The 25,553-nt window shown below is 53.8% G+C and overlaps 1 protein-coding gene across 1 annotated transcript; it reads left to right on the top strand.

The window, feature by feature from the left end:
* The first annotated feature begins 1,398 nt into the window (after positions 1 to 1,398).
* LOC127477609 (hydrocephalus-inducing protein-like) lies at positions 1,399 to 23,773 on the top strand. Its single transcript, XM_051802116.1, has 23 exons — positions 1,399 to 1,559; positions 2,279 to 2,528; positions 3,151 to 3,294; positions 4,765 to 4,908; positions 5,409 to 5,722; positions 6,384 to 6,927; positions 7,417 to 7,515; positions 8,105 to 8,314; positions 9,169 to 9,306; positions 10,336 to 10,513; positions 11,037 to 11,167; positions 11,836 to 11,969; positions 12,866 to 13,002; positions 13,639 to 13,760; positions 13,848 to 14,039; positions 14,436 to 14,585; positions 15,161 to 15,357; positions 16,672 to 16,796; positions 21,333 to 21,367; positions 22,079 to 22,180; positions 22,337 to 22,461; positions 22,684 to 22,802; positions 22,951 to 23,773. The coding sequence occupies exons 1-23, from the start codon at positions 1,399 to 1,401 to the stop codon at positions 23,325 to 23,327; spliced, it is 4,128 nt and encodes a 1,375-aa protein (XP_051658076.1). The 3' UTR covers positions 23,328 to 23,773.
* Positions 23,774 to 25,553: the final 1,780 nt, after the last annotated feature.

Here is a 25,553-nt window from a genome sequence, read left to right on the forward strand (position 1 = left end):
GTTAGGGGACATTTGGGGGGGGTTAATGGGGCCTGGGGGGGAGAGGAGGGGCTGCATCATGAGCAGGTGAATCCCGAAACCCCCCTGGTGAATCCTGAAGCCCCCCTGGTGAGGGGTCATTATGAGAGGATGAGCCAGTGAGCCTTGAATTCCACTCCATCCACTCTTATGACCGCATCTTATGACCGCATCACAGAGTTTCCCTTCGTTGGCCAAGCTGCAGGGAAGCCCTGCTTCAGCACCACTTGCCCTGGCCGTGGAGCTGCCAGGTGGGCACTGGAGCCCTGTCCCTGCTGACAGCAGCCCCTGGGGGGTTGCCCCCTCCATCCCTCCGTGCCGTGGCCCCTTACCCACGCCGATGCTGCCGTAGCCCAGGTGGGGCCCAGGTGATGCTGCTCGTTCACGCACATGCCCTGCAGCCCCCTGTCCACGCCCGACGCCCACCACGCCGGCCACTGTGGCCCCTGGGTCATAGCTGGGGCGAAGGGACAGGCCCGTCAGAGGTGCAAAAAAGGATGAAGCTCCCAAAGCTGCTGGGGGGGGCAGAGTGGGGGCACAGGGCTGCCCCCTCCCCGAGGTGCAGGTAGCCCACCACAGCCCATGAGCCTCTGTGCTGCATGCAGAATCCACAGCTCAAAAACACGCATCCTGATGGGCTCAATCCTGCACTGTTGGGGGGCAGAGGACCAGAGTGCTTGGGAAGGCTGGGCCATGCCCACAGGGCAGTTTTCTTTCTGCTTCCTGTTTTCCTGCCCTGCTATAAGCATTTAGAGCTGACTTTTCCAAAGCCAAGGGCTCTGGGGCACCTCTTGGCAGCTGATGCTCAGTGGGAAGCCAGGGCTTTGGTCCTTCAGGGGTGAGGACTTTGGTGCTGGGCTTTTGCTCAAGCGGTTTTGCAGAGTTAGTCTTCAGGCTCTCAGCAGTATCCTGCAGCTGTGTGGCTGCTGTGGTGGGATTGGAGCAGTCATGGCTTTCTGCAGCCTTGAGCCTTTGTAAAAACCCAGCTCTGCTGTGGGGAAACCAGAAGAGAGAAAGTAGCTTCCCTTGGCATACACTCCAAGAAAAGACTGGAGGGGGAATAACATTCTCCTGAGGAGGAGCATCCCTTGGGTTGGGCAAAACTTAAAAGTCTGTTAAAATGGGTTCAAGGAGGGTAAAATACAGGTTGTATAAGCTCTGCTCTTGCCCAGACACAGTAGTTTAGATTTAGGGAAATGAAGGCTTTACGCTTTTTACCCTCCTCTCTGTAGTCGTCCTTTTCTCACACCCCACAAGTCACCAGGGTCCATGGTTTCCATCCTAAATGCATGTTTGCCTTGTCTTCCAGGATGGCAAATGCTGGAGTATTGAACCCAGGGAAGGAGTGGTCCCTGCCAAGCTGAGGTTCCTGTGGTTGTCATGGCAAACCTGGGTGACACAGGGAGATTTGAAGACAGCATGAAGCTGTTCATTGAGAACAGCCTTACCAGTGTCATCCCCATCCAGGCTGTGGGCATCGGCACCACAATTGCCATTGACAAACCGTTTGCTCCGGAGCTGAATTTGGAACCCCAGTTCAAGTAAGAGATCTCTTAACTCCTGCCTCTCCTCTTGGCTCAGCAAGGAGCAGTTATGCTGTAGACTTTCAGGCTAAATCTTTTACAGTGCTCCAGGCCCTGGCTTTGTTTCCCTGAAGCCAGAGCTTCCTTTAGAAACATGTTGTTATGCTCAGGTTCCTTAAATCATTAGAGAGACGCCTCTGCCCGAATTAAGGGGCAAGCGAGACCGTGTGCCAAAGTGAATAGTACGGGTTTTTATTTAACAGTAAATGTGAGGAAGAGAGAGAGAAAAAGAAATGGGAAAAAGAGAGAAAGGGGGAGAGAAAGAGAATGACAAAGAGACAGATTAAGTAGAGAAAATATCACCGCTGCATGGATTCCAATGGCATCCCATTGATGCTCTTCTTGTGGCCTTCTCGGTGGTGAAGTGTTCTCAAAGTGATGGTTTCAGTCTGCATCCATTAAGGGAAGCCCAGGATGGTGAGGGAAAAAGCCCATGGTGACGAAGGAAGTCTCTTGTGCTGAGGGAAGCTGTGGAAATACTACATTACCAGTAAAAACCTCTTACTCTTTGCAATAATGACATCAGAAGGGCATCAGACATTGTTTCTGGTCCACATTAAGAGCGGGAAGGGAAGATGGTCTCCAAGCTATTAACGCTTCAGATTGCTCACTAAGAGCACTTGACTGCAGGGAAATAGCAGCTCCCATGACCTTTTCCATCTCTGCTTCTCCTCCAGCCTCGTTCCCTGCGTTTTCCGGTTCAACGTGACAAACAAGGGGCGTCAGTTCCAGCGGCTGTACTGGGGCACAGAAGGTTTCAGCCCCTTTCGACAGCGTCATCCTCTCCCTGCCCTCTGTGTCACCAAGGGCAAAAACGCTTCCCAGAGACACACCACCCCCGTATTTAAGCTGCGGCCACGGAGTATGAATCTGCAGCCAGGCGAGACTATGGAGCTGGTGCTGGAAGGCTTCTCCAGCACTGTCCAGGTGAGGTCCCTGCCAAGGGCTGAGCCTTCCCCATCAGGTCCCCTGCACTGGGGCTTCTCCTGCAGCCCCTTGACATTTGCCTGGGCAAATGAGCAAGGGCCTTCAAGACAGTGTTTAAGGCTACAGGTTTCCATGGCAGCACCAGTGGCTTTCCTTGCTGGCCACCATCAGTTGCTAAGGCTTTTTTGTGATTCCATAGCTACCAAACCCCAATGCTGATCCCAAAATACGGGCTGAAGGAAGTATTGCTCCTTGGGGGCAAACAGGGGGTTACCAGTGTCACCTGCTGAGGCACAAAGGAAGGGCAGAGAAAATAGGTTACACTTAAAGCAGGAGCCCAAGCAGAAAGTGAATTAAGCAAGTGCCAAGTGGTTTCTCTGGAGTAAGCAGAGAGTAAAAGAGAAGCCCTGTGAAGGGAGGGAGTGTCTCACGAGTGCCTTTTGTGGCTATTGGGGTGCAGTGTTAGGGCCATTGGAGCACAGAAGAAATAGGCTGCAGCAGCACAGGAAGAAAAGGGGGCAGTGTCTGTAACTTTGTGGCCCATGGGGGGTGAGGAGCCAACGCAGGGCGTTTGCTGGACACCCTGCCAGCAGCACTGGTGACAAGTGACTCTTGCATGCAGGACGTGGAGGAGAAGCTTGTGTGTGAGACAGTCGTGAAGCCAGAGATAACAAAGAAAGAGATAATCAAGACAAAGGTCACCTGCAAGTTCATTTCTCCCGCTGTGCAAATATCATCCAAGGCAATCACTTTCCGTGTGGAGAAGGTAAGTCTCTGGATTGCATCCTGTCATTTAACAGCATGGCTCAGCGAGAGAGCTCGTGGGGGGGGGTGTGCTTGTGTTAACAGCCCTCTTTACCCTTCCTGAGGCACTTTGTAAGGTAAGTGAGGATGTTTTTGGAGATGAGACTGGTTTTTAGCTTCCTCAAAGTAGAATTGTGGCTCCAGCCGCACTGCTGAGGGGGACCGTGGCCACCTGGAGAGAAATGCCAGTTTCTGTGCTCACTGTCAAGGGAGGTTTTTGAGGATCCTCCAACGCACGGTGAAGTAGGGAAGCTGGGAAAACCAGAGATTCCTGTGAATTCCTCAGGCTGATGAGGAAAAACCTGTCATCTGCTGTGTGTCTTTGCCTTCTCTGCTGTTGGCATGGATGCTCTATGGTATAGCTCTATGGTACAGCTCTGTGCATTTCCCCAAGCCTCACCTGCTTCTAAGGACCCACACACGTCCTGCAGCTGCAGTGATGATGCCACCGAGGCAAAGCAGGTGCCCTTTAGTCTCTGGATCCCAACTTCTGCATCATCATTCCCTGAGCATAACAACATGTTTCTAAAGGAAACTCTGCCTTCAGGGAAACAAAAATGTTGCATTTTTTAGTTTCTGTGGTTTCGGGTCTCTCCTCAGGTTGCCAGGCTTCCACGGAAGCACCGAATTCTGGGAACGGGCAGTTTGGATGTAATGAGCAGCTTTTCAGCTCTCCCTGATGCCTGCTTGTGCTCTGCTTGATGCCACACTGATTTATGGAGTGCTCTGGCGCTGCAGCTGTTTGATATCAGTACATCCAGAACTAGTTTCCCAAACTCTGGTTTCTCTGCCCCGTGCAAGAAGCCCACCACAATGCACAAACAAGAAGAAGGAGCTTAGGCTGATCATAGCTTGGAGGTTATAGACACCATGTGCCTGTGGCAGAGGCAGCAGGACACACATTGCAGAGGGACTGTTGAGGTTTCTGGCTGGCCACATGTTCATGGAATGTTCAAAGCTGACCTTGGGCTGCTGCAGGATCTCCACGAAGGGCCAAATCCTGCTTGCTTTTCTCTTCTGGCTGGCATCACTGCTTCTAGGAGGCTGCTGGAGCCAATAAGGCTGTGAGAAATGACTGTATGTGAGGGAAGATCATCTTGTGCTGTTCTGCCCAAGAGAGGAGACAAAACTGGAGACAAACGTTCTGGGGTCACTTTCTGCCTTTGATCTTGTTCAAGCAGCTGCCTCCTCTCAGGAGCCTATTCCCTCCTCTGTTCATGGAAGTGTTTCCTTGTCTCCCAGGGGAGGCTGGGGTTTCGAAACATGTAAAGAATCAGCTCTAGGGAAAAATGTCCTGGAAGGTTTAGAATCAAAGAAAAAGAGTAAATAGAGATGTATGCACTTCTGAGGTTGAAAAATGTGAAACGCGTTGGAAGGGGAAGGAGGTCTGTGGTTCCTTGAGGTTGTTTTTCCTTGTCTACTGTTTCTGTAGCACCCCGATGATGTCCTGACTCTTCAGTACAAGCCTCTATCTTTAAAAAACACCTGCTGCCTGCCATTCCACCTTTTGCTGGACTTGGAGCAGCCGTTCCTAATCTGTGATGCAGACCATCAGCCCCTCCCTGCAGGGGCCCAGGTGAGCAGCCAAGGACCCTCCTGCCAGTGGGCTTTGAAGAGGGAGGGCTGTGGTGGTGCCCTTCTGTTGGGAGGTCCTTGAGTCAAGAAGTTTATTCCATAGAGTCGGCAGTGGACTGGCCTGAACTGTGAACTGAGTCAGCAGAGCTGCTGAAGGAAGCAAAAACTCATCTGAATTGGAAAGATCCCTCCTGGCTCTTAAGATACAAGGGGAAGGGAGCAGGCAGCCAGGTGTGGGCAAGCCATGCAGCAGAGGTGTCTCCTGGAGAGCACCCCAGCTCTCCAGCAGCCATCCTCTTGTATTGCTGCTGAGCACAGAAACAGGAGCCTGAGAATCCCCCACCGGAGTGTGGTGCTTGCAGTCAGAGCCTCCCTTGTAAAGAACTGAAGGGTGGACTGGGAAGGCCGTGCTGGGGTCACACTTGGAGCGTTTACGGTTTTGTGCTGTCAGACCTTGGGACTTCATCGTGTGGGTGACTGACACTCCTTGTCTCCTTGCAGCCTGTGAAGATGGAGGCAGGGCAGGAACTTCATCTCTCCATCGGCTTTAACCCAGCCTATGAAAAGGATCCGATCAGCTGGGTAGCAGAGAAGACTATGAAGATCCAGCTGGTGGAACATCCTCATGAGGAAGAGATCACCGTTCGGGGAGAGGTCTACTTCCCGAATCTCCGTATCCCGACCAAAGCGCTGGACTTCGGTTGCATCGCGAATGGCGCAAAACAAGTGCGTTACCTGGAGATGACCAACTGCAGCCCAATTCCTGCCCACTACCACTGGTCATTCCGGGTGAACAGCAAGGAGTACCTGACAGGGTATGTGCACCTTTGCCCTCTCCTGGAAGCTCTGGTGTCCTGTTTGTACTTTGCAAAGACCAAAGCTGTTTGCCTGGCATCTGACAAACTGCTTTTGACTTTCCCTTGTGGAAATAACACCGACCAGCCGTGGTCAGGCTGGATGCTCAGGGAATAGGCGTTTTCCATGAGTTTGGTGCTGCTGTAGTCCCCCTCCTGGTTTCCTCTGGGAAGGAAAGCTGGTAGGGAAATCTGCTTTCTCAGACCTCTGTGGCGTGAGGCAGTGACCACCTTGGTGAAGGGCTCCTAGTCCCGCCTCCACAGTGCTGGTGGAGGCACTTTCACAGCCCTTTGGCCCCTCTGCTTTGGGATGGGTCCTCTCTGCGAGCAGAGAAACTGCTCTCTGCTCCTTGCTACCTTCTCTGCATTCCCAGCCTTGGCCTGGAAGTGCTGGAGGATGCCCAGAAAGTCCCAAATTACGTCACAGAAAGAGCTAGTTAGCACCTGAGCTGATGCTGAACATCTTGCTACCTTCCCCTTCCTTCTCCTTTTCTGAGACACCCCCTTTCTGAGCTCATCACACCTGCACCCACCCAGGGGCTGCATCCTGACGAGGAATTGCTCGTGCAGGTGTCCCTCCCTCCCACTGCAGGTCCGCGATCATGGTTATGTTGTTTTCCAGGTTCATACCTTCCCCACCTAGATTCAGACCCCAACCACAAATGGCCAGGTTCGGCTGTGTTGAGTGTGGGCGTTATTCAAGGAGGTACTTCAGGCCTGGAAGTGTGCGGGAGCCAGCCAAAGCCCCGGAAGCAGCACAGGACTCTTCCCAACAATCATCACATTCAGCAAACTGCCTGGAAACAGAACAGAATTCTTCCCAAGAGTCATCAGATTCAGAGAACTCCCTGGAAACAGAATGGGATTCTTCTGAAGAGTCATCGGATTCAGAGAACTCCCTGGAAACAGAATGGGATTCTTCTGAAGAGTCATCGGATTCAGAGAACTCCCTGGAAACAGAATGGGATTCTTCTGAAGAGTCATCGGATTCAGAGAACTCCCTGGAAACAGAATGGGATTCTTCTGAAGAGTCATCGGATTCAGAGGGCTCCCTGGAAACAGAGGACGATTCTCCTGAACAGTCACCACATCCAGAGAACTCTCTGGAAACAAAGCAGGACTCTTCCCAAAAGTCATCACATTCAGAGGCCTCCCCGGAAGCAAAGGTGGGTTTTCTTGTGCACCTGCCACTTGTGTTGCCTCCCCCAGCTTGCCACCAAAAAGCCGTGCTCATGCTGACCTCCCCTTTTGCTGCCCTGCTGTTCTGTGCCCTGAGAGTGGGCTGGGCAGCAGGGCCAGTGGCTGGACATGGGGTGTCTGGGGAGGGAGAAATAGGATACTTTTCTTTGAAGAAGCCCACTCTGATCCTACAGACCTATGCTGAGTTGGGGATTTTTTGGCTTGTTTTCTTTACAATGTAAAATGAGGCTTTTCTGCATCATGATGAGAAGGCTCCCAGTTTCCTTCCTGTAGCAAACCGTGCCAAATCCTGATCTCCATGTACCCCCTTCCCAACCCAGCTAGAGCACCCGTTTTCAGGTCTCTGCCTTCACCCCACGAGCCGGCATTGCAGTGACGGCCCCAGAGCTGCCCTTTATAGAGTGAGACTTGGCAAGGTGGCTGTGTCCTGGAATGGAAAGTGCCTTGTCTTCCAGGTGCCACCATCCACTGCTGCAGGGCCTCGGAGCTCGGTGGAGACGAAGGGGTCTGGGCAGTCGGCGGAGGCAGAGGCCCCTGGCTTCAGAGCGGAGGAGGTGAGTGGGAATCTCTCTCGCTTGCACGTTTTCAGCGTGGCAAGCAGGTCTGTTGCCCCCAGAGCTACAGAACTCCCTCTGCAGCACCCAGGGAGGGCATTGCTCCCCTGGTACCTCATCAGGTGCTCAACAGGATATTTTTCAGGAGCTTTTGGTGTAGCACCTTGAGAGAGCAGCATGTAAGTCAGAGAGAGAGGGAAAAGCCTCAGGAGTCAGATGAGCTGGGCTGGAGTCTTCCCCTCAGCTCCAAGAGCTCTCACCTCTGAGTCTCCTGCTTTTCTGAAGGCAGTAAAAACCGGTTTTAAAGGCAAGTTCTGCAGCAGAGAGAATGTCTTGCTGCCAGGAGACATCCCAGTTTACTTTAATGTCTGGTATTAATTAATGCATTGAGCAGTGAGTATGGCAGAAGACTTTGGCCATGCTCCCTCCACTGGTCAGTGGCATGGAGGCAGGATGAGATTAGGATGCTTCTGGCTGGTGTTTGAGGAATAGGCCCCTCCAGCTACGGTTGTGCTTTGCTCCAAGCCACGGCTGCTCTTCTGCACCCATTTCCACGCTCAACGACTCGATCCCTCCTCCCCTCCTGCAGGTTTTTGGTGTCCAGCCGGTGTCCGGTGTGCTGCAGCCGGGCAAGAGCCAGCAGGTGCCCTTCACCTTCTTTGGCCATGCCAACATCATCGCCCGTGTCACAGCGCTGTGCCGGGTGGAGGGAGGCCCGACCTACGAGGTGGAGCTGAGGGGAGAGACTTCGGTCCTCACCTACCACCTGAGCATCGAGGAGATCAACTGTGGGCTGCAGGTACCACCCCTTCTCCTGGCAGAGCTGCTGCCTTGGGACCATCACCAGCAGGTTGCTGCCCAGCCCGGCCCAGGGCTCCCTCCCCTTCCCAGCTCCTTTGTTGGCTCTGGGGCTTGGAAGCACAACCTTGGAGGGATTTGTCTGGCATCCAGACTGCTTTGCAATGGCTGTCTCCACCCCCCTCTAGAATGTTGGGAATTCCTTCTCTTCAGGGTGCCTAATGCTGCCTCCTGGAGCAAGCAGGATCCCAGTGGGGATGTCCAGAGGGACACGTCCCTGAGACATCCCTCTGCTGATCCACTCCTAAAGCCTGAGTTCCAGTGAGATGCTCTTGTTTAATGCTCTTGCTTAATCCACAAAATAACCCGGTTGGGCTTCCAGTCACTGCAGTTGGAGAGAATGTCCCAGAATAATCCCCACTTTCCTACTTCTCAGTTAAAAGTCCACAGGTCTTTCCAGCTGCTGTCCCTGTCTTGGTGCCCCGTCTGTCTCCCTTTTGGCTGGTGTGTTGCTTGCCAGTATTTGCATGCAGGCGCCTTTTCTTCTGGAAAGCCTCGATGCCACCTCCTTTGTTTCTCCTGGCTGTTGGTGACCCCTCAGAGTGCAGAGGGCCCGTGTCCCCTGCTTCATTTCTTATTGGCCCTCCCATGGTTGTTCCTGCCCCTCTGCGTGCTGCCAGAACTCTGTTCCTGTGCAGGTCCCTGTGCCTGGGGGTTCCCCACGTTCCCAAGTGCCCGTAGCTCGTTCCCAGTCCCTGCTCCTGTGGTGTGTCTGCTTTCAACCCCATGAAAGAGGAAATAGATTCTCAGCAGCAGGCCTGTGTCTGTAACTTCCCACTCCTCTGTCCTCTCCAGCTCTTTAACGAAGTCACCAGAGCCGAGGTCACCCTGCGGAACGACGGGAAGGTCGGATTCACCTACGTGGTGCAGAGCCCCAGCACTGGCACTGCAGACAAGCCTCTGCCTGGTGTGCTCATGGTCCTGCCCAGCACAGTGAGTGGCACAATTGACTGACCCAGCCCTGTGTCAGGTGGCCAAGGAGAGGGTTAAAGAGAAAAAAGGGGGGCAAATAAAACCAAACCCAGCCATAAGAAGAGACCGGGCTGTAAGCAATTGCTGCTGGGGGCAGAGAAGGTCAAGCAAGTGCCATCCTAACAGACTGCCCCGTGGCCTTGGCTGGCAAGTGGCTCTGCCATCCCAGGGCAGCCACCGGTGGGAGGCACCAGCACTTTGGTCACTCCTTGGCCCCCGACTGCTGAGCTCTGTGGCTGTGCTGGCACTGAGGCTCTTCTGAGGGTCACCTTACCCCAGCTGTGGGATCAGACAGGACTAAGCAGCACTTACATATTCCTTGCTTGGGCTTGAAGCTGCTCTGCCAGAAAGTGTCACAACCCCTGTGCTGGTCCTTCCCTCCCCCCAGCTGTGCTGCTCTGGAGCAGCTTTGTGGGGCAGTGAGGGGGCCAGGGAGGAGCGGGGCTGGAAGAGCCAAGAGAGGAATTTGGAGCATCCCACCACTGTCCCAGCTTCTCAGTGCTGCCTGGATGTCTTTGAGGTGAAGCAGTGTTCCTGTCTTTGTCCCTCTTTGCCATGGGAAGAGGAAGCCGATTGGTTTTCCCATTTCTTCCTGCCTGTCTCCTACAAGGGGTGGCAGGAGCTGCTGGCCGGGCTGAGAGTGTGGGCGCTTCGCTCCTCTTCCCCAGTGGTGGCAAAAGAGCTCTCACCTGTTCAGCCTGGCTCTCGCTGGCAGAGGGCAAACCCCGTTAGCAGCAGAGCCGTGCTCACGCTGAGCACAGGGCAGGCTCTGCTGGGGGTGCAGCCTTAGGAGCCCTGGGAAGGACACACTGCACCCTCTGCACCCTCGCCTTGGAGGCTTGGGCTTTTGGGCACCAGGAAGGTAGAAGGTGATGTGGTCTGACATTTTTTTCCAGAGAGAAACTATCTTCTCAGCCTGTCTGTGGCCTGAGCCTTCCTCCATCACACCCTCTTTGATGCATTGCCTCCCTCTTCTCCTGTCCCTTGCAGGCTTCCATTGAACCTGGCAAGGAGCAGGTGCTGAAGCTCTATTACCTGCCAGGAGTGCCAGGAGTCTTCTGCAGGACTTTCCAGGTTCAAGTGGGTCACCTGAAACCGGTAGAAATCTCCCTGAAAGGAGAGGCGATCTTTGCTGGGATCTGTCTGGACCTGCCCTGGAGCATCAGAGGTGAGCACTGCCCGTCTGCTCCCCAGCAAAGTCCCCACTGGGGTTTTCCTGGCTGTAATGCCCAGAGGGCAGCTCACACCCATCTCCACCAAGCCTGGAGGTTGCAGGGCTGCCAGACCAACACTCACCCCTCTGGTTGCTTCCTGAGTCTTGAGCAGACAAGCACATGTAGGCTTTGTCCAAGTAACCATCCTGCAGCTCTTGCCAGCACTTCCGTCAGAGGCCTGGAAAGATGGCTAGACAGAAAAGCTTGGGAAAGCTGTAAGAGAGACTGGCAGGGCTTTTGGCAGGGATGGATTTGCATGACACTGCAGGGGATGAGATGCTCCTCTGTGGGGAGGAAGATGGGTGGGAGTGAACGTGAGGATTCAGAGATGAGCAGCAGCATCCACTTTCCAGAGGTGGCTTTCCATTGATGGGTTGTTTCTGGGAGAGACCAGCATTCGGGGGAGTGGGACTTCTCAGCTTCAATGGCATTGGCACTGCACCCACACTTCTATTTGTGAATGTTTTCTTCCTTCAGGAAGTGAAAAATACGAGAGGCTACTGAAACAGGCAAAAGAAAAGCTGAAAAAAGACAAGCAGGACAAGAAAGTAAGTGTTTGGAGGAAGGCTCGAATCAGGAAGCGACACGCGAAGGGCCCTGGCATTGTGGTAGGAACAGCTGCAGTCCCATTTGGCACATGCCACCCTCCCCATGTCACTTGAGGCCCTGGCACCCCACAACACCCCACAACAGCTTCTCAGTGCCCTGCTGGCACTTGGCACCTCCCTGCCCACACCTGACCACAAACATTCATCAGCTCAGCGTTGCCCCACCTCTGGTCGTGGTCTCTCCTGGAGATGGACCAAGCTTCCTGGCTACTCCCCTTGCTGGGGAGTTTGTTGCTCCCAAATCAAGCCCTATCAAGTTTACAGACCTTAGGAACAGCAGCCTGACTGTGCCCTGGGACTGTGCTGGCAGTGCTCAACTCCAACAGGCAGCAGCTTGGTCAGGGTTCCCTTTTCAAGACAGCTTTTGTCCAAGCTGCTTTGGCACTGGTTGGGGACAGGCAAATACTTGAAGCTCTGGAAGGCTGCTAGCTTGTCTGTCTGGCCAGATCAGCTTTTCTAGCAGTGGGTGGGAAGGCACAGATGCTGCAGTTATTTCCCTGGAGAGAAGGTCCTGGCTAGGAGAGCAGAATGTGTCACGGACACTGAGCAGCCAGACAGGAGGACCCCATTCCCCCTCTCAACAAGAGCAGGGTGGGATCCTCTTTAGATACAAGCCTGGGCCTTGGGAAGGGCCTTTACTAACCAGCCACTGCCTTCCCTTCCCTCAGGCAAAGGCTTGGCTGAGGATGGAGATGGAGCAGATGCTGATAAAGGAGAATGCTCTGGAGCTGCAGCCAGTCCTCATCTCCCGCCCCCCAGAGGACACTGTCTTTGACAAGAGCATTCCTCAGAAGCTTGTCAAGTGAGTAGGGACTCCTGTTCCCTCTCTGCAGGTGCCCTGAGGGCAACAGCCAGCAGTGTCCCCTGCTCCTGAGAGCTCCTTGTGCATGCAGAGCTGGCAACAGTGGGCACTTCAGATTGGGTCTGATCCCAGTAGCTGTGGCAGCAATAGCTCCTGAGCAGCTGACTGTCCTCCCTTCCCCAGCGCCGCGCTGAGCTTTGGAGCTGCTCAGCTCCCCACAGGTGCAAGGTCCTGTTCTTAGAGCTGCGAGGGCCCAGTGCAGACCATCAAGCCCTTCCAGACAGCACAGACACTGTCCCTGCTGACCAGCTCGGAAAGAGAACTCCAAGCTGTTCTCTTGGTTCTGACTGACAGAGCCCCCTAAGCAAAAGGTGGCTTTGATGCTGGTGGGCTGGCAGGGCTTATCTGGGTAACTTGGTCCTTCCCTTTGCTCCTTCATGATGCTGCCTGGGCATGGGAGGCTCCAGTTCAGGAAGAAGATGCTTTGCAAAACAGATCCTTCATGTGAGCAGCGAAGTTTTCCTGTGCAAATCTTATTCCAAGGCTCGGAAGCAATTTCAGGCTTGGGCTGTGCACCAGGAGAAGCGTTTTCACTGAGACCACTGGAGGTCCAATGGATTTACCTACACGGGCTTTTTGTAGCAGAGGAGTTGTGACCAGAGTCCATTGAAAAATAATTTTATTTTCGGGTCCCATTGGAAGCTGATGAAACCCAGGACCTGCACTCCCCGTAACTTCCCAAAGTCATTCCCAGGTGGTCAGGCCTTGGGTTTTGTAGGCTTGAGTTGAGTTTTTACAGCAGTGAGTACAGAAATGTCCACTTTATTTGAATCTTCCATCTACTTGAACGTGTGGCCATGCTGTTGTTTAAGGACTGTCCTTACTCCTCCTTCCAGAGTTGAGCTGCCCGAGTACATCCTGGACATGGGCACTGTTGTTCAGGGTTACAGTAAAAGCTGCACTGTGAAGATCACCAACACCTGGAGGTACCCAGTGGCTGTCCAGGCCAATGAACGTGCCCTGCGTGACACAGGTAACCAGTGCTGGAGAGGCTTCCCGTGGGCTGCAGGGAGCTGTCTCAGACAGATTGGCTTAAGCCACTGCACATGGGGAGGTTTTTTGAGCTTCTTCCTCCCAGTGCCCCTGCTGGGAGCTTCAGGGCCAGAATTCTCCTGGCCAGCCGTGCCCAGGGACCTGGCCTGCCTGGGGCTGCCCTGATGCTTCCCTGCAGGGGCCTGATGGGCTGATTACCCTCCTCACCTGCCAGCATCTTCTGCCTTCAGTTCCCATCAGCATCAAGTTTCTTTGGGCGCTCTGGGGGTGTTGCAGACAGATGGGATCTGTTGTGGTTGGAAAGTGCTTTGTCTGGAGTTCACGCTGTCACAGCTCTTGTGTTCGGCCTTTATTGAGGAAACAGCCTGTTTGATCCTCTGGTGGATCAAAGTAGGCTTCCAAAAGAGGCCTGGAGGCAAATCTGCACTTCCATCACAGAGTGGCTCGCTGTGTCTGAGGGCTGCTCAGGTGTCTCCTCTAAGTTTCTGTCCTGGGAACAGCACAGCGTGGGGTTTTTCCCAGGGCTCCCAGCAGGGCTCTCGTATGGCCTTAACGTGCTTATGACACATTTTGTGTTGCTCGTGTATCTCAGCTGCTTTGTTTTCATCTGTTCAAGGTTTCAGCATATACCTGGAGCCCGTGGAGTTCCTGATCTACGGCACCAGCAAACCGTTTCAAGTGAACTTTGCAAGTGCCAACCTGCCCGTGGGAAAGGTGGATGTGCTCCTGCCCATCAAGGTACCGCAGCTTTTGGGGCAGGCAGCAGGCTGGGCACAGCAGCACGTGTCGCCTGGACTCTCAGCTGAACTCTCTGTCTTTCTCCAGGTAGAGAAAGGCCCCACACTGCACATCTGCCTCCGTGCCACTGTGATTCAGCTGCTGCTCAGCCTCTCCAGGAACAGACTCCAGTTCCCCGATGTCCAGGTTGGGCAGTGCTGGTGTGAAACAGTCCGGCTTTACAACTGGTTCAGCGCGCCCTGTGAATGGTTCCTCACTGTCAACAAACCTGCCAAGAAGGTAAAGCACAGGGAAATGGAACACGGAATGTTGGGGTTTCTTTGCACCTCCTGCCTTTTCTATGCCTGTGGCTGCCTGAGCACTTGGGCTACAGCGTGTTTGAGGAAGCTTTTGAGGGTCCAGATCAAGGCTGCTTTGCCTGGACCTGTTCCATTGGCTGATGCTTTGCTTCCCTGCCATCCTCACCCATTCCTCCTCCTCCTCCGAGGACAGGACGGTGGCTCCCCATCTGCTTGCCCTGCCTGCAGGTTGTCCCTCCAGTTCTAGACCGTGGGGGCCACGCCGGGTTTGCTGTGGGTGCTCTCAGCACCGGGACAGGATCTCGGAGCACTCCAGGAACCGAGGCTCTGTCCTCTCAGACCGAGGAGACCTCACACGACTGGTTTCTGTGCTCAGGTGGACAAACGTTTGACACCGGCCGTGCGTCAGAAGGAGCTCCAGGCTGCGAAGGATGATTCCCGTGTCTTTCAGTGGAAGGCCCGGGAGGGAACCCTCTATGGTAGAGAGTGGTGTGACCTGCAGATCCAGTTTTCCCCCCTGGAAGAGGTGAGATTGGCAGCTGTCGCCCCAGGAGCTCTGTCAGGGCAGGGTGGTAAGGAGAGCCCAACACAGGGAGTGGCAGATGAGCTCTTCCTCCACAAGCAGCTTTCTGGAAGCCCTGCACTCACTGGGCCAGGGATCTTTTCATTGCTCGACGGATGTAACCAACCATCTTGTGTCAGGCTTTGACCAGAGCCAAACACTGAGCAGAGAAGACGACCTTTATTTCTAGCCAGCCAGAGCTCATCTGCCTCTCTCATGGAGCTGGTGTTTGCCTGATGCAGCAGTACCAGGACTGAGGGCCCTTCTCGTCTGCTCCTCCATGACTAGGGGAGAACATCTGATAATCCATTTTACATCCACTTCATACCCAAATACCCAGTTACACTGCACACCAGGATTTGTCCCAGTTACTCAGAGCCAAGGACACAGATGCTGTAGGCCCTACCATAAGTAAAGATCTGGGTTTCCGTTCCCCCTGGAGGGACTGATAAGACCCCTGACCTTTGAGCAAGGCTTGTATTTGGGGTCCTGTCACCTAGGACTTCATGGACAAGTTCTCAGCACTTTTCTCTTTTCAGAAGTCCTACAAAACCGAGCTGAAGATCAACGTTCGTGGGAACAGCCAGCTCCTCGTGCTGCACATCTCAGGACAGGGTCTGGAGCCAAGCCCCACAGAGATCTCTCTCTTTGTCATTCTCTTTCTCTCCCCCTTTCTCTCTTTTTCCCATTTCTTTCTATCTCTCTCTTCCTCACATTTACTGTTAAATAAAAACCCGTACTATTAACTTTGGCACACGGTCTCGCTTGCCCCTTAATTCGGGCAGAGGCGTCTCTCTAATGATTTAAGGAACCTGAGCATAACAACATGTTTCTAAAGGAAGCTCTGGCTTCAGGGAAACAAAGCCAGGGCCTGGAGCACTGTAGAAGATTTAGCCTAAAAGTCTACAGCATAACTGCTCCTTGCTGAGCCAAGAGGAGAGGCAGGAGTTAAGAGATCTCTTACTTGAACTGGGGTTCCAAATTCAGCTCCGGCGCAAACGGTTTGTCAATGCTAATTGTGGTGCCGATGCCCACAGCCTGGATGGGGATGACACTGGTAAGGCTGTTCTCAATGAACAGCTTCATGCTGTCTTCAAATCTCCCTGTGTCACCCAGGTTTGCTGTGACAACCACAGGAACCTCAGCCTTGGCAGGGACCACTCCTTCCCTGGGTTCAATACTCCAGCATTTGCCATCCTGGAAGACAAGGCAAACATGCATTTAGGATGGAAACCATGGACCCTGGTGACTTGTGGGGTGTGAGAAAAGGAATGACTACAGAGAGGAGGATAAAAAGCGTAAAGCCTTTGTTTCCCTAAATCTAAACTACTGTGTCTGAGCAAGAGCAGAGTTTATACAACCTGTATTTTACCCGCCTTGAACCCATTTTAACAGACTTTTAAGTTTTGCCCAACCCAAGGGATGCTCCTCCTCAGGAGAATGTTATTCTCCCCCCAGTCTTTTCTTGGAGTGTATGCCAAGGGAAGCTACTTTCTCTCTTCTGGTTTCCCCACAGCAGAGCTGGGTTTTCACAAAGGCTCAAGGCTGCAGAAAGCCACGACTGCTCCAATCCCACCACAGCAGCCACACAGCTGGAGGATACTGCTGAGAGCCTGAAGACTAACTCTGCAAAACCGCTTGAGCAAAAGCCCAGCACCGAAGTCCTCGCCCCTGAAGGACCAAAGCCCTGGCTTCCCACTGAGCATCAGCTGCCAAGAGGTGCCCCAGAGCCCTTGGCTTTGGAAAAGTCAGCTCTAAATGCTTATAGCAGGGCAGGAAAACAGGAAGCAGAAAGAAAACTGCCCTGTGGGCATGGCCCAGCCTTCCCAAGCACTCTGGTCCTCTGCCCCCCAACAGTGCAGGATTGAGCCCATCAGGATGCGTGGTTTTGAGCTGTGGATTCTGCCTGCAGCACAGAGGCTCATGGGCCGTGGTGGGCTACCTGCACCTTGGGGAGGGGGCAGCCCTGTGCCCCCACTCTGCCCCCCCCAGCAGCTTTGGGAGCTTCATCCTTTTTTGCACCTCTGATGGGCCTGTCCCTTCGCCCCAGCTATGACCCAGGGGCCACAGTGGCCGGCGTGGTGGGCGTCGGGTGTGGACAGGGGGCTGCAGGGCATGTGAGTGAACGAGCAGCATCACCTGGGCCCCACCTGGGCTACGGCAGCATCGGCGTGGGTAAGGGGCCACGGCAGGGAGGGATGGAGGGGGCAACCCCCCTGGGGCCGCTGTCAGCAGGGACAGGGCTCCAGTGCCCACCTGGCAGCTCCACGGCCAGGGCAAGTGGTGCTGAAGCAGGGCTTCCCTGCAGCTTGGCCAACGAAGGGAAACTGTGATGCGGTCATAAGATGCAGTCATAAGAGTGGATGGAGTGGAATTCAAGGCTCACTGGCTCATCCTCTCAAGATGACCCTCACCAGGGGGGCTTCAGGATTCACCAGGGGGTTTTCGGGATTCACCTGCTCGTGGTGCAGCCCCTCCTCTGCCCCCCAGGCCCCATTAACCCCCCCCCAAATGTCCCCTAACCCCCATTTTCCCTTTAATCCCCTCCCCACACAGATCCCTTTGACCCCCCAATGCCCCCAAGACCTCTTTTAACTTCCCTAAATGCACCCAAAGCCCCCCTAAACCCCCTTAAATCCCCATCCCACCCCTGTAGATCCCCCCAAATCCCCCGCAGCTCCCCCCTCAAATCCCTTCCAACCCCCCCAAGAGGGATCACCCAGCACCCTGGGACAGGAACACAGTGGGCTGTACTGGGGACACTGGGCTGTACTGGGAGGGCACTGGGGGGGCTCAGGTGTCCCATGACAACGTGGCCCAGCTCCAGGAGAGATCTGGGGAGCAGTGAGGAGCTACTGGTCTGTCCTGGTCTGTACTGGTCTGTCCTGGTCTGTCCTGGTTTGTACCCCCAATCCCCAAAGCCCCTCCCCAGTTCCCCCAGGACCCTCCCGCACCCCAAAGCCCCCCAGGGCCCCCCAGGCCCCTGACTTGGTCCTGCTGCCCCTTGAGCATCTGCAGCTGCTGCAGAAGCAGGCATTTCATCAGCAAATGTGCAGCTGACACCAAGCTGGGGGTGTGTTGATGTGCTGGAAGGCAGGAGGGCTCTGCAGAGGGACCTGGCCCAGCTGGATCCATGGGCTGATTGCAAGGGGATGAGGTTCCAGCAGGCCAAGGGCCGGGTCCTGCCCTTTGGCCACAAGAAGCCCCGGCAGCCCCCCGGGCTGGGGCCAGAGTGGCTGGAGAGCAGGCAGGCAGGAAGGGAGCTGGGAGTGGGGATGGACAGGAAGCTGAAGAGGAGGCAGAGTGTGGCCAGGTGGCCAAGAGGGCCAATGGATGGTGGCCTGGCTGAGGAAGAGTGTGGCAGCAGGAGCAGGGAAGGGATTGTTGGCCTGGACTGAGGGCTGGTGAGGCCACCCCTGGAGTGCTGTGTCCAGCTCTGGGCCCCTGAGTTGAGGAAGGCCCTGGAGGGGCTGGAGCAGGAGCAGAGAAGAGCAGCGAGGCTGGGGAAGGGAGTGGAGCACAAGTGGTGTGAGGAGAGGCTGAGGGAGCTGGGATATCCAGGGAGTGGCTGGGAGTGACTGAGATCATTGTGGGAGTGACTGGAACCATAGCAGGGGTGAAGGGGAGCAACTGGAACCACGCTGGGGGCAACTGGGATCCTACTGGGAGCAGTTGGGCCCCTACTGGGGTCATACTGGGAGTGACTGCAATAATACTGGGAGTGTGTGAGAGGGACTGCAGCCATACTGGGGATGAGTGGGATCAAACTGGCTTCTTACTGGACGTGTCTGGAAGTTACTGGGATCATACTGGGGGTGACTGGACTCATACTGGGAGCAACTGGGACCATGCGGAGGGCAAATGGCATCCTCCAGGGAGTGACTGGGAGTGACTGGGGCCAGACTGGACTCAGACAGGGAGTCCCTGAGAGTGAAAGGAGCCATCCTGGGGGTGGCTGGGAGCAACTGGGACCACCTTGGGGGCAACTGGGATCCAGCACCATACTGGAATCATAGGGGAGCGACTGTAAGGGACCAGGATCAAACTGGGAGTGACTGGAACGATGCAGGGGGGAACTGGGAGCCAGTGGGGCCATGCTGGAAGGCAACTGGGAACATCCTTGGAGCAACTGGGATCATGCTGGAAGCAACTGGGAGTAACTGGGAGTGACAGGGTGCATGCTGGGGGCAACTGGCATAAACTGGGAGTGACTGGGAGTGACCAGGATCATCCTGATGGAAACTGGAACCATCCTGGGGCAAGTGGAAGTAACTGGGTGCAGTGGGTTTCTGTGGCTGGGTTTTGGTAGCGGGGGGGCTACAGGGGTGGCTTCTGTTAGAAGCTGCCAGAAGCTTCCCCTGTCCCGTGGAGCCAATGCCAGTGGCTCCAGGATGGAATTCCTGCTGCTGGCCAAGGCCAAGCCAATCAGGAGTGATAGTAACACCTCTGGGATAACATATTTAAGAAAAAGAAGGAATTCCAGCCAGGGAAGAGTGGAGTGAGAACATGGTCAGTGCAGAAGGAGGGGCAGGAGGTGCTCCAGGCACTGGAGCTGAGGCCCTGCAGCCCGTGGGGCAGAGCAGGGTGGGGCAGCTGTGCCCCTGCAGCCCCTGGGGGAGCATCGGGGTGCAGAGACCCCCCTGCAGCCCCTGGGGGAGCATCGGGGTGCAGAGACCCCCCTGCAGCCCATGGAGGCTCCCACGCTGGAGCAGGTGGATGCAGGAAGGGGGCTGTGACCCCATGGCAGGCCCAGGATGGAGCAGGGTCCTGGCAGGGACCTGCAGCCCATGGAGAGGGAAGCCCAGGCCGGAGCAGGTTTTTCCCAGGTAGGACTCATGGCCCCTGTGGGGGACCCACGCCGGTACAGCTCAGCCGTGAGGGACTGACCCCATGGAGGAGTGACCCACGGGACAGCAGGTTGGGAAGAGCTGCTGCCCGAGGGATGGACTCACGCCGGAGAGGTCCATCAAGGACTGTCTCCCGTGGGAGGGACCCCACGGGAGCAGGGGAAGGACTCCAACTCCTCTCCCTGAGCAGCGGCAGAAACAACAACTGACCGTGACCCCCATTCCCATCCCCTCCCATCTCCCTGCTGGGGGGGAGGAGGGAGAACATGGAAGGAAAGGGGGGGGGAAGGTGTTTTTAAGACTGTTTTATTTCTCACTCTTTGGCTCTTATCCTGTTAGTAATAAATATAAGTACTATCCCCACTTGGAGTCTTGTTTTGCCCGTGAAGGTGATCAGTCACTGACCTCTCCCAGCTCTTAGCTCTACTCAGGAATTCTTAGCTGGTTTTTTTCTCTGTCCTCTGTCCAGTTGCAGAGGGAGAGTGAGAGAGTGGCTTTAGTGGGTACCTGGTATCTGGCCAGGGTCAACCCATTACAAGAATATAAAAAGAAGTAATTTTTTTGGCCTTGTTCTGATGCAGTTAAGGAGCTGGAAAACCAAGACTGGTGCAGGGAGGTCCAAAGCATGGCTTTGGGTCTGGATGATGGAGACATCACATTTAGAGGGAGACAGACTCTGCCGTTGCTTTCCTAGACTTTGTCCCAGCTTAATGGTGTTTTTCCACCCACAGCAGCATTGCTGGGAGATGTTGCAGTGGCACATCCCCCCTTCTCTGCCAGGGCAGCATCTTGGCCCTTCCCACCCCACCATGGATTTTCCATTCCTGTGGCAGGGACTTGTCCCCACCTGATATCCGAATGGGAAATGCAACTCCTGGGGGTGGCTTTCATGGTTCCACCACAGGCTGGCACAGATTCTGATCCAGCTTTGAGAAATTGTGTGGTCTACGTGTTCTGGATAAAGCTGTCCCACCTTTGCACGTTATGACCCAAGAGAGTTTCGGTGGCCAGTTCGTGTATCAAAAGCACTCGGTACTAAAATGTACCAAGTTGCACCTGTGGACAAATCTGCACGAGCTCAATGCCCTGCGTACCCACACAGGCTTTTCTGTCTCGAATCCTGCTCATTGCGTGCCTGAGACTGGATTTATTTCAGCAGCTAAATGGTTCACTGGAGGACTAATTGGCTCTGAGAGCTCCAGTCCTTTGTGACAGATTATTAACCCTTCCCCCTTCATTATAAAACCATGAACTGTAGAGAAATCAAATAGCACAGGGCCCCTGCGCCGAGCCCGTCAGTGCTCCCGGCTCGGTGTTCAGCACAGAAAGTCCCTTTCATAGTTGGGAAGCGGAGGGAGAAAATTCTGGAAGCGCGAGAACGCGGCGATAGCTGGGATGAACTGGGAGCCCTTAGGAAAGGACTGGGAGGTACTGGGATAAACTGGGAGCCCCGAGGAAGGAACCGCCATTTGCGTAGCGCTGAGGGCAGGGCGCTTACGCCATTTGCGTAGCCCAACGCAGTTTACGTAGCGCCCCTCTCTTGCCGTTACCGGCGCCCCCTTACGCCGTTTGCGTAGGGCTGTGGGCAGCGGCGTTAGGAGGGGACTGGGATGGACTGGGAGCCCTTAGGAGGGAACTGAGAGCCCTTAGGGAGGGACTGGGACAAAGCGGGAGCCCTTTGGAGAGGACTGGGATGAAGTGGGAAAGGTCCGCGAGCCCTCAGGAAGCCACCGTGGCCCTCCCGCCATTTGCGTAGTGCTGAGGGCAGGGCCCTTGCGCCACTTGCTAACTTGCGTAGCTTTACGCAACTGACGTAACTCCCCCCATTGCCATTACCGGTTCCCTCCTTACGCTGTTTGCGTAGCGCCGCAGGATTGCGGGCCCCCTTACGCAATTTGCGTAGCGCCGCTCCTTTGCCGGGGGTGTCCAAAAGCTCCTCCCAAAGTCAGTTTATGGCTTTGCAGAGGGCTCTCGGGAGTCACCGAGGGGCTGAATGTAAAGAGAGAAAAATTAAATCTTTAGGGGGAAAAAAACATATAACAATTGCATGTCTGTGTTCCCGAGGAGCCGTGGGTGTTTTTAGGCAGCTGCCTGCAGAGGCCATCGCCGTTTCGTGAGGCGGCATTAATGCAGCGGGAGGAGACTTGTTCTGCTGTTCAAAGAAATTCGGATTTTAAGGTTTTTGTCCTTGGTTTGAAGTTTCTTCATTCTTCCTTTGCTCTATTTCAGAGCAAAGGCTTTCATTTTTAAACTTAAGGGGGAAAAAGTATTAACAACAAGTGAGGAAAACTAGGGGGAAAAGGGAAAAGTTCTTCTGAAAGGATTACAACGTGCAAGCAAAATCAGTTCTCTCTCCAGGAGACAAAAAATATTAGAGGTGTAAATTGGCTCCAAAAATGCCCCCAGGGGCATAGGAAGGATAATCAGGATGACATCCTGGCTGAGCACTCAGCATCTGGGGCATGGCCCAGGTGTGCAGGGAAAATGCAGCTCATCAGGCATGTGTTAAACAGAGAATTTGTTTCTGGTATAAAAAGATGCCTGACTGGTCTTTCCAATGGGCAGTTCCCACCACACTCTCTCCTCAGCAGTGCATCATCTTTCCTGCAGGTTTTTGCCAGCCTCCTTCATCAGCAAGAGAATGATCGAGTAGGACTCCTTGGCTTTCTCCCAGGGGAGATCCCAGATATAGTCTCCCAGGCAGCACAGAAGGTGAGAGCCTGACAAGAGCAGGGAGATTTGGGCCAGGTGAGGTTTGCTGGAGCTCAGCCCAGACCCCAAGCAAGAAAGCCCAACCCTTCCAACCAGCTCTGGGACAAGGAGGAGGCCCTGAGGCTGCTGCTGATGGGGCTGCTCTGCTCTTTCCAGAGGTGCTTCATCTGTGACCAGAGCGGGGCCACCATCCCCTGCTGGGCAAGACACTGTGACCTGAGTTTCCACCTGCCTTGTGCCAAGCAGGGAGCCTGTGTCACCCAGTTCATGGCACCGTACAGGTACCTCCTGTCCCCTCCTCACCACCACCAGGGAAGGCCCAGCACTTCTCACCTCACCCACCCCTTTTCCCCCCAGGGCCTTCTGCCCCACACACAGCCCACAGCAGGCAGTGCTTCAAGCTCTGCAGGGCTTCAAGCAGAAGGACCCAGAAGAGCTCAGCCAGATAATCCCACGCTTTGGACATTTTGTCCTCACCTCCATGAACCCGTTTGCTTCCCCAGGCCCTGGGAACTGCTCTGGTGCTCCTCCTGTGCTGCTGAGGGCACCCACAGAGCCTGCTCTGGCCTGAGGGCCAGCATAACCAGCTGGGAATGTGATGGCTGTGCTGGTCTGGGCACAGGTAAGTGGCAAACAAACCTGTTGCCCCTGGGCCTGGTGCCCCTGGGCCTGGCAGTGGGTGCCCAGGGTGGGTTTGGCAGAGCCGCACTGCTCTGGCCTATCTTGTCCCAGGTCTGGAACGATCTTGTCCCTCCTGCTTCCCCTCACAGCCTCCCGGGATGACTCGGGGCTTGCTGGTGTCAGCGTGGCCAGACAGTCAGGACTGGAGCCTTCTGACAGCTCCAGGGAACCCGAGACCATCAGCCCCAACACAGGCAGCCTGGCGCTACCAGGGCTGTCTCCCAGTTCTCCCGCACTGGAGACCGTCAGCCCCAGCCCCAGCGCCCAGCTGCCATCTCCTGGATCTTCAGCACCAGAGACCAGCAACCTCCACACCACCCAGAGACCATCAGCCCTGGGAACTGCTCCTGTGCAGAGAGAACACCCCGAAGGCGAAACCAGTCCCGCCAGCCAACGGGACTGGTTAATGCAGCCAGTGCCAGGAGCCACTGGGAGGGACTGGGTGTCCCTTCACTATAAATTTTAGACAAGGTAAAAGGGAGAATGATTCGAGCTAATTAAAAAGAAAACAGCCTAAAGTCAACACAACCCAGAGAGAGAAAAGGAAAACAAATCGTAAAACTTAATTGGGCCCCTGTAAAGACATAAAACAAGTTACCTCCCTTTTACCTTGTCTAAGGTTCATAGTGAAGGGACTTGGTTTAGTTAACTAGATAATGACACCTTTCTGAAAAATTGATAACTTTGTGTAGATAACAAGCAAACATCTGCTCAATGTCTGACTTGACAATGTGTAATGAATATATATATTTATATAGAGAATAAAATAGAACAACTGTCTCATTTGGGGGTTGTTCAAACCCCTCCCTGATCACCCAGCGCTGAATTTGCTTTTCTCAGATAATAAATTCTGGTTGGAAACCACCCGGCTCTGGGTTTCTGTTCCTTACAAGTGTGGATCTGAAATATTATATCAATAATTTATTTATCTCAATATACTTCTATGTAAATTATTTATTTATATACACGTATTATACACTTGTATATATATATTATTGATATAAATTATATATCAATATATTATATGTAAATACATAAAGACATATTTATATATTAATTTCTATACATTATGTATTTAAATGTTTTATTTATTTTATATATGTTCTATATACATTTTATATTACATATATTATTGACATATATTATATATCAATATATTTATATATTGATATATAAAAACATATTTATATATAAATGTATATATTGTTTGTATATTTGAATATTTATTTATATATATATTATATATTTATATATTATTGATATATATTATATATCAATTCATTATATACAAATATATAATTAATATATAAATATATATTACTGATATATATAATATATAAATATATTATATATAGATATATAAAAAACATATAATAATAGATATACATATTAATAACCAGGACGGGGGAGAACTGGGCAGCTTTACTGGGATCACTGGGAGCAGCCAGGTGGAGGCAGAGTGACAGCAGGGGAGGGGGGGACACACGACCCCCCAAAATCCTCACAGGGACGGGGGGGGGTCCAGGCTGGGCCCGAGGCCCCGGGGAGGGGCTGCGGCCGCCGCCGGCTCAGGAGCTCTGTGGGGAGAGAAAAGGGGGTGACAGCGGGGTGGGGGGTCCCCGGGGGGGCACAGACGCTCTGGGGGGACACACGACCCCCTGGGCCCCCCCTCACCTTCTGGCACAGGTGGAAGCCGAGCCCCAGCGCCAGGGAGACGAAGGCCAAGAGGAAGCCCCGACCCCTCCTCCGGAGCAATTGCTCAGGCTGAGGGAGCCCGGCAGGGCCGGGGCCGCCGGCGGTGTCCGATCCCGGCAGGAAGCGGGGAGGGCCCGGCGGGGTCTGAGAGAAATAAATCAAGGCAGAGCTCTCTCTTTCTTTTCCCCCCTGGGCAGTGACCATCAAGAGCTGTCCCTGCTTCACAGCAGAAGCTGCACACACTTCAACAAAGTCTGTGGAAGAATCTGCTCTGTCAAAGTTGGCCCTGGGCTTTTATGCTTATCCAGGGATGGATCAGCAGTCACATATTCCCAGGCCAGTGAGCAGCTGATCTGTCAAACTCTGCTTCCAAAAGCAGGATGTGTGTTGGAAGGTTGGGGAACCAGGCTGGGTTTGGCCCAATTCAACACTAAACCAACCCCTTGGCACCAGCAGTAACTCCCCACAGAGAGCTTGCAGTGCTTGCATTCTCCCATCAGATTCTTTTCCTGCTACAAGGGGTCTGTTACCACCCGCTTCAGAAAGGGGGGGTAACCAGGTTCTTATTAATAAATCCCTTGGGGTGGATTAGAGTGAAACGACACTGAATAATTGGTGTTTGAAAACATATATATGTAGGGTTTATTTTAGAACAATGTTGTTTCAAAGGTAAACAGGTATGTTGCCATTTTGGGTGTTATCATCTCTATCTCTCATCTACAGCAATATGGCATAAAGAGAACCTTTAGGGAAAATGCATAAGGGAAAGGCAGGATAAGGGTAAGGGAGAGGAAGAGAAAGCAAAGCTGAGAGTGGAAAGCTGTCTATAGTCACTGCCCACGGGGTCCAGCGATGGAACTTGGCAGTTGCAGCTCCAATGGCTGTCAGTTGAAGTGGTGGCCTTGATCCATTGGGGTGGGGGAGGGAAGCCCCCACACTCCAAGAAGTTATGAGTTATTATATCCATGGATGGTGTCCCGGGCCGTGCCACGAACCC

This window comes from Manacus candei, unplaced genomic scaffold, assembly GCF_025592945.1.
Source record: "Manacus candei isolate 608988 ecotype Guabito, Panama unplaced genomic scaffold, ASM2559294v1 h1tg000055l, whole genome shotgun sequence".
NCBI classification, from domain to species: Eukaryota; Metazoa; Chordata; class Aves; order Passeriformes; family Pipridae; genus Manacus; species Manacus candei.